General features: G+C 41.6%; 2 protein-coding genes across 2 annotated transcripts in view; one reads left to right on the top strand and one right to left on the bottom strand.

Annotated features, from left to right (window-relative positions):
* The first annotated feature begins 570 nt into the window (after positions 1-570).
* LOC104836340 (toll-like receptor 2) lies at positions 571-3,195 on the top strand. Its single transcript, XM_010574879.1, has one exon. It carries the CDS (start codon positions 571-573, stop codon positions 3,193-3,195), a length of 2,625 nt encoding a protein of 874 aa, XP_010573181.1.
* Positions 3,196-9,271: 6,076 nt separating this feature from the next.
* GPR75 (G protein-coupled receptor 75) overlaps positions 9,272-10,484 on the bottom strand; it is a 1,715-nt gene continuing 502 nt past the window's right edge. The window contains exon 2 of the mRNA XM_010575064.1: positions 9,272-10,477. Within this exon, the coding sequence (XP_010573366.1) occupies positions 9,272-10,477 (1,206 nt within the window). The remainder of the gene's footprint in view (positions 10,478-10,484) is intronic.

The following is a 10,484-nucleotide window of genomic DNA, read 5'->3' as shown; positions in this document are numbered from 1 at the left end:
ACTGGTAAATTCTTGGCAGAGGGCAAACCACCAAGGGGATGGGATCACAAGAAGATACGTGCTCTTGCAGTTACACGGAGCTCCCTGCCACGTTACTCTTGAATATGCTACTTAAGGGGCTGAACAGGTTTTGGACAGGTCAGACTTACCTGGTGGTTGTGCGCCAGGATGAGAGACATAGAACCCGAGTCCCAGGCAGCAGTTACAAAAGTGCATTTCAGATTATGCAGCGGAAAGATGCTACTGCAAAGGCTGCTCACTACCTGCCTGGGGTAGGGGGGAAGGAATAAAAAAGAAAAAAGAAAAAAAAATCATTCAGACTTTATCTATAATGACCTGAAATGAACAGCGTCCTTCAAATCATTCCCCGACACCATCTTTTAGCATTGTCTCTTGAAAATAGTAAAGAAACAAGATGTATTTTTTTAATGTAGATAAAAAGGGATTCATGGATACAACTAATGAAACAATTTCTGTACTTGCAAGTAAACTAGGATTTATTTTTTTTTAAGGGTATTCATTAATATAGAGCATATTATGATGATGGATTTTACATTTCTTTTCTCCAGGATGAGGATCCTTACCAGAACCCTTCATTTCTACTTCATTTCTTTCTTACTTAGTAGAGCAAATGGATTCCTCACTCTGAGAACACCCACAGCCTATACCTTCCCATTTTATAACTACTCCTACTTAAACCTCTCTTCTGTATCAGAAGCACAAGCTCCAAAAATGGCAAGAGCTCTCAACTTCTCACATAATGTAATTGAAAAAATAACCAAGAGAGACTTGGAAGGTTTTGACGCGCTGGAAGTTTTAGACCTTTCCTACAATCAGATTAAGGACATTGAACCTGGTGCATTTGAGAGTCTGCCCAGCCTTGTTTCTGTGAATTTATCATTTAACAATAAGAACCTTCTTGTACCAGGTCTTCCACCCCACCTGAAGCTCTTACCCACTAGCAAAGCCTCAGGGTCTTTGCGGCTTTCTAAGTACTTTGACAAACCCTCAGAGGCTGCTCTGGAGCCTTCTGTATCTGCCGAGGAGCTGCCACATTTGGGAGGTCCATCCATCCTGCAAAATGTTAATCCAAGGCTCAGACGAAGTACAGAGAATCTTCTTCGAAGACCAGAGAAAAATGTAACAGTCTCTCCAACAGCCACATTAAAGCCTGATTTCTGTGGAGCACCAATAAACGGGATACTCGATCTGTCAAACAGCAAACTCTCCGAGGAAGAGCTGATGTTAAAACTGGATCCAGATCTCTGCCAAGTTCAGCTGGATGGTATTTTGGAGCTTGACATTAGTCACAGTGACCTGGAAATGGATCTTCTGTCGCTGTTCGTCCTGTTTATACCAATGAAAAACCTGCAGTCCGTTGATGCCAGTTACAACAAATTAACAATTAACATTCTAGATGTTGAGGCGATCTGTAACTTCCCATTCAGCAAGCTTTTGTTTTTAAATATTAGCAACAATCCCATAAACAGCTTGGATACACTGTGTCTCCCATCAACCATCAAGGTAATTGATTTGTCCTTCACCAATATAAGTCAAATACCCCCAAATTTTGCTAAAAAGATGTCTGACTTACAAAACATGTATGTTCAAGGAAATCACTTCATATATACTGTACGGCCAGAAACCACTAATGCAGCTCCAAAATTTCCCCCTGGAACTGTACATATTAATGCCATTTCATTTGTCAGAAACCAGGCTGGTACACCCATTGAAAGCCTTCCGAAGAAAGTGAAACACCTGAAAATGTCCAACTGCTCCATTGTAGAACTGCCAGAGTGGTTTGCTGGCACAATGGAAGAATTATTATTTTTGGATCTCAGCAGCAACCGGATTTCTGTGCTTCCTGTCTTACCTGCCTCCCTGCAGCATCTCGACATAAGCAACAGCGATCTTAAATTAATACCGCCTAGTTTTAAATCTGTCTCCAACTTAACCATTTTTAATATTCAAAATAATAAAATTACAGATATGCATCCTGAGTATTTCCCGTCGACTTTAACAAAATGTGATATTAGTAAAAATAAGTTGAACATGTTGTCATTGACTGATGCCCTGGAGAAACTCGAACATCTTAATGTTTCTGGAAACCTAATCACTAGACTGGAACCTGCCAGCCACCTTTCCGCGCTCGCTAATCTGGACAGTAGTCACAACCTCATTTCAGAACTCCCCGATCACTTTGGGAAATCTCTTCCAATCCTGAAATATTTTAATTTATCAGGGAATAAGATCTCCTTTCTACAGCGTGGCTCTCTCCCAGCTTCTCTGATCGAGTTAGACATTAGCGACAATGCCATTACTACCATAGTGGAGGACACTTTTGGCCAGTTAACGAGTTTGAGTGTTTTGACTGTTCAAGGTAAACATTTTTTTTGTAACTGTGATTTGTACTGGTTCGTGAATATCTATATCCACAACCCTCATCTGCAGATAAATGGGAAAGGAAACCTCAGGTGCAGCTTTCCACCAGACAGAAGGGGCTCGTTGGTGGAGAGCAGTAACCTCACGCTTCTGCACTGTTCCCTGGGCATCCAGATGGCTATTACAGCTTGCGTTGCCATCCTGGTTGTTTTGGTGTTAACCGGCTTATGCTGGCAGTTCGATGGGCTGTGGTACATGAGAATGGGTTGGTACTGGTGTATGGCAAAGAGGAAGCAGTACGAGAAGAGGCCAGAAAACAAGCCGTTTGACGTCTTCATTTCATACAGCGAAGAAGACGCAAACTGGACAAAAGAGCATCTACTGGAAAAACTGGAAACTGATGGATTCAAGATATGTTACCATGAGAGGGATTTCAAACCGGGGCATCCAGTACTTGGTAACATTTTTTACTGCATAGAAAACAGCCATAAAGTCCTTTTTGTTCTCTCTCCCAGTTTTGTAAACAGCTGCTGGTGTCAGTACGAACTTTATTTTGCTGAACACCGGGTCCTGAATGAAAATCAGGATTCCCTCATCATGATTGTGCTGGAAGACCTCCCGCCCAACAGCGTGCCACAGAAGTTCAGCAAACTCAGGAAACTGCTGAAGAGGAAAACCTACTTGAAGTGGAGCCCTGAGGAGCACAAACAGAAAATGTTCTGGCATCAGCTAGCAGCTGTCTTAAAAACAACCAACGAACCACTTGTGAGAGCAGAAAATGGATCTGCTCAGGATATGTATGAGATGGAATGAGGTACGAGAATGTGTAAAGGTTGTGCCTAGAAAATCTGTAGTCAAATAAATGCTTTTCTGTGTTTACCTCCTGCAAAGGCTGCTGTGTTGCAATGGGGGTTTGTCACAAATCAGTCCCAGGAGAGGTTACTAGTGGGTTTGTAGCATACATGTTATTCCATCCAATAAAAGAATCCATTATCCAAAGGGCTGAGACCCAAGCAGTGATAAACAGCCTTTTCTTCCTGGGTGCTCGATTTTCTTCAGCTATTTCCAGCATTTCTTAAAATGCTGTGGATGTCACCTGAAAGGAAGAAGAGCTTGAGTCACACCGCATGTCCTAATCGTCTTTTTCAGATCATTGCAGTGAAAAGTGATGTCATTCAAAGGTAAGGTTGTAGTTCAGATTCTCAGTTCTAGTACAGCTTAAGGTGGCAACACACACTGTGTACACGTAACAAAAACGCAAACCATGACAGTGCACAGGTAGCGGCTTCTTTCTGTGGTTTAGCAAGACAAGATTAAAGATTTACTTAATGTAGCCATCTGAGAGATGCAATTGCAAATCCACGCTGCTACATCATTTGCTTTCAGTAGCTGGTAGAAGAGATCAGACATTAAAATCTTTTATAATTACAGATGAACATATACAACCAGACAAAAAAGAGCCAGCTGAGCATGTCAGTCTCCACTGTTAAATAATTGGTGTGAGCTGTATTTAAATGCTGTTATCATAAGTCTCTGAAGAATAAGCAAAAAAGTTCTGTATATTATTATTTAGACTTAGGAAATTGTTACTTGACACAGTCACCCTGACTCATTTCAAATAAGTCAGTGCTATCTCCGCATAGCCCTTGTCATCACCTACTGCCACTTAATAATTTTATTTATTGCATTTGAAAAAATAAAAAAATTCAGCTGATCTAATTTTCACATTCAAGGATAATCAACAGACTGTGACGGAAAATACAAACCAGGTAAGAACCATCATTTAGCATAGCACGATCTGGACTGGCTGATAAGGTGAGCAAACCCAAACAACTTACCAGCAGAAGATCACAGACCCAGGAAGGCAGAATGTCTATGTACAGCACAGGGGACAGCACATTTGAAACACACAGTCTGAAAAGGAATTAGCTCTGCTGTGACAAAATAAGACTAATACCAACTATTTGTTGCCGAAAGGGGAAACATGAAACAAACATAAGGAGATATCAGCAAATAAAACTCTTCTGCAATATATTTTGGAAAGGAAAAGATCCAGCTAGAGCAGTACATGGTTTTCACCCTCCCTTTGCTGCTTCTGAGTAAAAAGGAAAAACCCCACACTGCAGCATGTAGCATGTTTGATTCTTGGAACCAAGGTTCAGGGACAGCTTTTGTAATGAATGAAAGCATTTTTCTAACACTAAACATAAACTAATTTTACACAGGAATTAACAACGACCTGTTGTCAGCATTTATTAGCACATAATTAATGATGTTTTTAAGTCAATTTGACAGTACTGATTAAACTTCAGGATACTGTACTTGGTATACCCATGAAGCACCGTGCTTTGAGTTGACAATAACCAAAGAGCTATTCAAACCAAAGGAATCTGCACCAATCACACCAGAGGACAGAATCAGTGCTCGCAAACCCCACAAGTCCTTTGAAATTGCCTCTTCCCCCTTTGTCCCACGGTGCTTGACTCTCCGGTTTTCCACCAGTGCAAATTATGAGAAACAGAGTAGGACTTACGCTCCTCTACCACCTCCATTTACCGAGAGATCTCTTTGCACTCTGTGCAAACCCACCTTTCACCAGCAAGCACAAGGAGTCATGTATGCCAACTGTCATGAAAACAGAATCGTTTTCCTCTTCTTTAGATTGCTGTCAGCCTAACAGCCAAGCTAACTGGTGAAAGAGAGCTGGGACCTTTTTCCTCACGTGCAGCACAAGGAGGATTGCTTACCAGCACTCAGTGGCAGGACCATTTATGTAATCCTCCATCCACCTGTGGCATTGGTGCAAATACACTCCTCTCCAACACTTAAAAAGATTTAAAAAAAACACATTCAAAACAGACAGAAGGCAAACCTAGAAAACATCCCTAGGACTCCACCATAATCCCTGCAAGACTATTCTATTATTTTAAGATACTACACTTCCTGCCTCATCTGTTTCCATCATGAACATCTCACGTTGCTCTCTGTAGCCCTGCTTTGCTACCTCATGGAATAAGGTGAAGAGATAACAGTGCAGGTAAGCCCAACCCTTGCAGCTCAGAAGTCCCTTTATTTTTTATTCCCTGCGCTGCAGGTGGATGGGTACTGAAGATTATACGGGGGATAATTTTCACAGCTTTCCTAACAAGTGACAAATGATATACCTAAACCATACATACCATAAAATACCACAAGATACCACAAAATTATTAGCCACTGATTGTTCTTGACTATCATCTGTCCGATTTTTGCATCTTGCCCTCCCCAGCTTGTTGAAGCCTTACTGGTAAGGCAGACTGGCTCTGTGACTTCGGGGGGGGAAAAAAAAAAAAAAAGTATGCCGCCTTACAGAAATCTCTCTTATCTCTAGTCTAAAAAGTTCTGAGGTGGTGCCCAACTATTGAATATTCTTTAGCAACTTTTTGAGGTTTTGTAGATATTGTTTAAAATTATTTGGCATTAGCAGGTTTTAGATTTTATAGATCTAAAGGATAAAAAAAATACAATACTGCAGGCCACCAGCTGAAAAAGTCAACTCATCACCATAAAGCAAGATCTATGACTTAAAAAGACTGTGAATTATAAAATCTTTCAAATATTTTGGTCATGTAAACAACTGGAAGTCACTTGTTAGTGAGATCAGGCCCGAGTAATTCATCAGCTGTTCTCCTAATAAGTTTCTTTAGGCTTTCTTTGAGACCGCTCCTTATCTCATGAAATACGCTGGTCAAACCATTAGCAGTACACCTAACACCACACACGCAGATTTTCAATAATAAAGCATAAACAGTCCTCGGGCCAAATATCGTGACAGCGGCCAACACCGGCAACTTCAAAAGAAGCTGAAAAGCACTCTGAAAACATACGTTGGATAACATGTTCTAAAATTTTACATATATTCCAAAACATGTTGGCATCAACTGTCAGGACCCTGATACTCGTATTACCCATGTGAAGCACTTGTTAAACCTTCCTAGTTTTTTCTAAACAGTCCTGCAGCAATGAGGTCCACAGTGTATGTACAGGCAGTAAGGACAATACAGCACTTTATGGGTCTTGGATTTGCCACCTTTCATATTCATGAGACGCTTTCTTGTTCTTGTGTTATGGTCTGCACTAACTACAGACCTACATTTTCTAAACCATTCAGTATTCACATAATTTTATTGCTCACTCTCTTACCCATCTCCTCTCTTCACATACATTTTCCAGCACTCTGTTGCTTCCCCTCTCAATCAGATTGCTGTTTTTTTCATCTCGCAGTCACGCTGGTTCTGTGCTCAGCAGAGGAGGGTTCTGATACAAGAGGGCTAAAGGAAAAAAGAAAAGTTATAGTCCAGAAGAGGCTAAACCAATTATTTTATCATATGATAATCGATTACTTTGGTTTATGATTCACTTCAAAGAAATTGTACCTACATATTTTCAAAATCCAATCTCTATTTACTACATCCATAAACCTCCCCCCCAAACGGTTCTTTAGTGCGATTGACAATTTAAATCAGATTTTGTTCCTACTGCAGATTAAAAGGCGTTGCACTTTCCTATCTGACACTATAAACATATTAACACATTGGTTGTATTAAGAATACAACTGGCACCAGGAGTTAACAGAAGAGCAACATTACAAAGTGCTCTGAAGGGACTTCAGTTCTTTTGTCTCAATAATACATCACATAAAGGCAATAAAACCTCCTTCTGTCCTAATGCTGTACCCTTCTTGCTTTACTCCCACGTGAATACGCAATGCAAATTACTTTTATGAGTAAGGCGCGAGGGATTTAATCTTCTATTATGTGATCCAAACCAAAAGCACAGTAGGAGTCGTACATACGTGCAGCAAACCCCCAAACTGCTTAATATTAAAACCAGTCGTAATGCGCATTTTCAACTCCCTTAAATTACATACAGGACCCCATCTTGAAACCACTTTTGGGGTCCTGCCCTATATTCCTTATGACCTGAAACCATAATTGCTGCTAAGAATGTACAATATGAGACTAAATGACAGGATCCCATGTATTTTTTCCCTCCAAATTAGTATGCTTTGTACTGAAAAGAAATGCAAAGACAGAAAAACCAAACAAGACAGATCTTTTAGTTATCTTTTGTAATTACTTTAGTAAGAACCATGTTATTCGTTTATAGAGAAAAATATCTGGGCAGAGAGAAAAGACTTATGGAAATAATTTCAATTTTACATTTGTATTAGAAAGTTGTTCACATCCATTTTATTGCAAGAAAGCTGTCTTGAATTATTCAAAATTAATTAAAATTCAGAGTGTTAAACAAAGAACAGTGTTCATAATGTAATAATCTTCCAGGAAAATCTTGAAAATAGTTAAGTTAACAAATAGCCTAAACCAACAACTCACACACAGCAATGATGTGAATGTTTTTTTTCCTAAAATAACAAATCATCTTTCCATCACTGTAATTTTGCTAAAGATGTGGCATTTTCCTATAATGAGGCACCAAAAGTCTGTGGCACAATTATTTCGGAGATACTAAGGCTCTGCTGAAGTCCGTAGAAGTTGAAAGGTGATTGCCTGTTTTGAAAAGATCTGGCCACTTAAAGCAGTAATTGTCAGGAATTTAAATGCCTCCCGATCATTCCGTTTCATAAGGAATTCCCACAACATGTGACACAACACAAATGGTTGGATTTATAAAAAAATATTTAACTTCTGTTATTTGCTCACTGTGTAGACCAACAGATAAAGTTTATAAGTAGACGATTATTAATCTTTAAATCAAACTGATGTTAGGCTTCTTTAGAAAACCTCAAAAACTTGTGGTCATCTTGTCATGTGGTCATTCTGTTTTTAAAAATGTTAATAGCTGTCAGTTCTACCTGTCAAGAATATCACAGCCGAATCCCAATTCCTGCTTTTATACAAAGTCATAAAAAAAAAGCAACCAGCAATACTACTCTCTGCGTAACAGCTTATGAATTAGAAAATTCCAGAGGTGACTACATTACTAATAGTGTATCAGTACTATAATATTGCAAAATTCATCTTTATCCTCAAGTAAAACCTATAATTACGTATTGCACAGTTATTTCTATCAGATGTAAAATACTTCTCCAAATATATTATTTTGGGATACATAATGCCACCAATCCCTGAAATAAATGTACAGTGGAAATTTATATATATATATATATACTTCAGAGGTTTATTACAGTGCCACAACATTTTTCAAAAGTCCTTCCCCAGTGGCAATATAATGGTGTTTGTAAAATGCCCTGTCCTGCTTTAGGAAGCCTAGGCTGAAATCCTGAACTTCCAGCTGAATTTCATGGAAATTTTGCCATTTACCTCAACGGAACCAGGACTTCACCCTGCGCATAGAAAGGACTCCTGCTATCACCAACACTTGCTACAACAAAATACCACCGATTCTTTCAACCTCCTGCAACAGGGAGAGTTTAAACTTAAGTATCATAATACTGAGCATCCTCGCAATTTTTCCTTCTTGAAAATACGGCAAATATGCTATTTAACAGGTAATACTTCTGGCGCAGCCCCAGATGGTTCTCTGAGATACTCTGCCTCGTGACATAATGAATCGCATAGTTACAGTGCTGACTTTTTTTTACTTGTCCAGCAGTAAGATTTAGTAATAAAAACACCGTCATGTAACAATTCCAAGTACAAATCTAAAATAGCGCCCTTTTTGACTTGCCACAGAAGTTCAAGAAAGCGTCACACAAGTAATATCCTAGTATTCACTTCAAATGCAAATAGCTAGATATTAACAGTAGTGGCATTTTTCTTAATTGGCAGCAGTACAGCAAAACTGTATCATTGAGTTTAGAATAATCGTTAACAAAAGCAAAGAAGGGGACCCACTGGATCAGCTAGATCAGAACCCTTTCCTAGGGTTACACCGAGGGCATTGGTATCTGCTTAGTTGAAGCACTATCATAGTCTCGCACCAAGTCGTTGGTGGTGTGATAATGCATGGCAATGTAGGACTTGGCAAACCCGAAAGTCGAGTTCACGGGCTGTAAGCTGTTTGGGGTGCTCACTTCCTGAGAAGGGCTGCTGTTATAGATACTGTAATAGGGCTCGATTCGAGTGTTCATGGGGGTTGAGCTGCTCTGTGCGTAGTGCTGATGCCCGACAGAAGCCTTGGGACTCAGCACGCTTTCCTTGGAGTGACTAGGACCACAGGCTTGGTCCACAACCTTTTTCTGAGGTTTTGGAGACAACATGTACGCTGAATTGGTCTCGTGGTGGGATGACTTGTTCCTGTTGACTTCCAGGCTGCCTTTGCCCATGGCCCGAAGCCTTGTCTTCTGCTTGCAGCAGAAAAAGACAAGGGCTACGTACTGCAGGCACCAGAGGACTCGTCTCCGAAGTCCCGCACTGTTGCGGGAATATATAAAAGGATTTAATCCAGATTTGAAAAAAATGAGGGTAAACCCGCACAGCTCAAACTGGTAAAGAACAAAGCCACCGCTGCTGGACAGCATGTCCTGCACCAAAGAGATGCCCAGGGGCAGGCAGCAAACCAAGACGGAGAGCACGATGACAACACACGTCACCACTGCCCTGGAGTCTTTGGCTGCGGACAGGTTGACTGCCGACACCAGCTGGAGCCGGCCAGCAGCAGCGGCCGGCGGCTGGCCGAGGTGCTTGCTGTAGCTATGCGTCTGGACGTGCTGCGGCTTGCTGTAGCTCTGGTTCCTGTACAAGGCGGGCACGGCGCTCTGTGCAGCCGGGGGCCCCGCAAAGGGCTGCGGTCTGGAGGTGTCCACGGCCACCACGGGCGGGCGCTTCCTCACCTGGGCGTTCCTCCGCAGGGCCTGGGCAATCATGACGTAGGAGACGGACACCACGGCCACGCAGCAGATGAAGTCAGTGACGTAGAGGTAGAGGATGATCTTGCCCTCGCCGCTGGCGAAGCTGGACATGGGCAGGCAGAGGCGGGAGCCGTGGGTTTTCAGGGTGGCCAGGGTGGCCAGGGTGAAGCTGGTGGCCCACAGGAGCAGGGTGAGGAGAAGAGTGCAGGGGAAGGAGGCGGCGCGGTGCGGCTGCTTCCCCAGCACCATGCGCAGCCGGGGCAGGGCGATGACTGTCCCCGTCTTTAGA

This window comes from Haliaeetus leucocephalus, unplaced genomic scaffold, assembly GCF_000737465.1.
Source record: "Haliaeetus leucocephalus isolate CR32 unplaced genomic scaffold, Haliaeetus_leucocephalus-4.0 Scaffold450, whole genome shotgun sequence".
Taxonomy (NCBI): Eukaryota; Metazoa; Chordata; class Aves; order Accipitriformes; family Accipitridae; genus Haliaeetus; species Haliaeetus leucocephalus.
The sequence above is the reverse complement of the archived record's forward strand: the minus strand, read 5'-3'. Positions and strand labels throughout refer to the sequence as shown.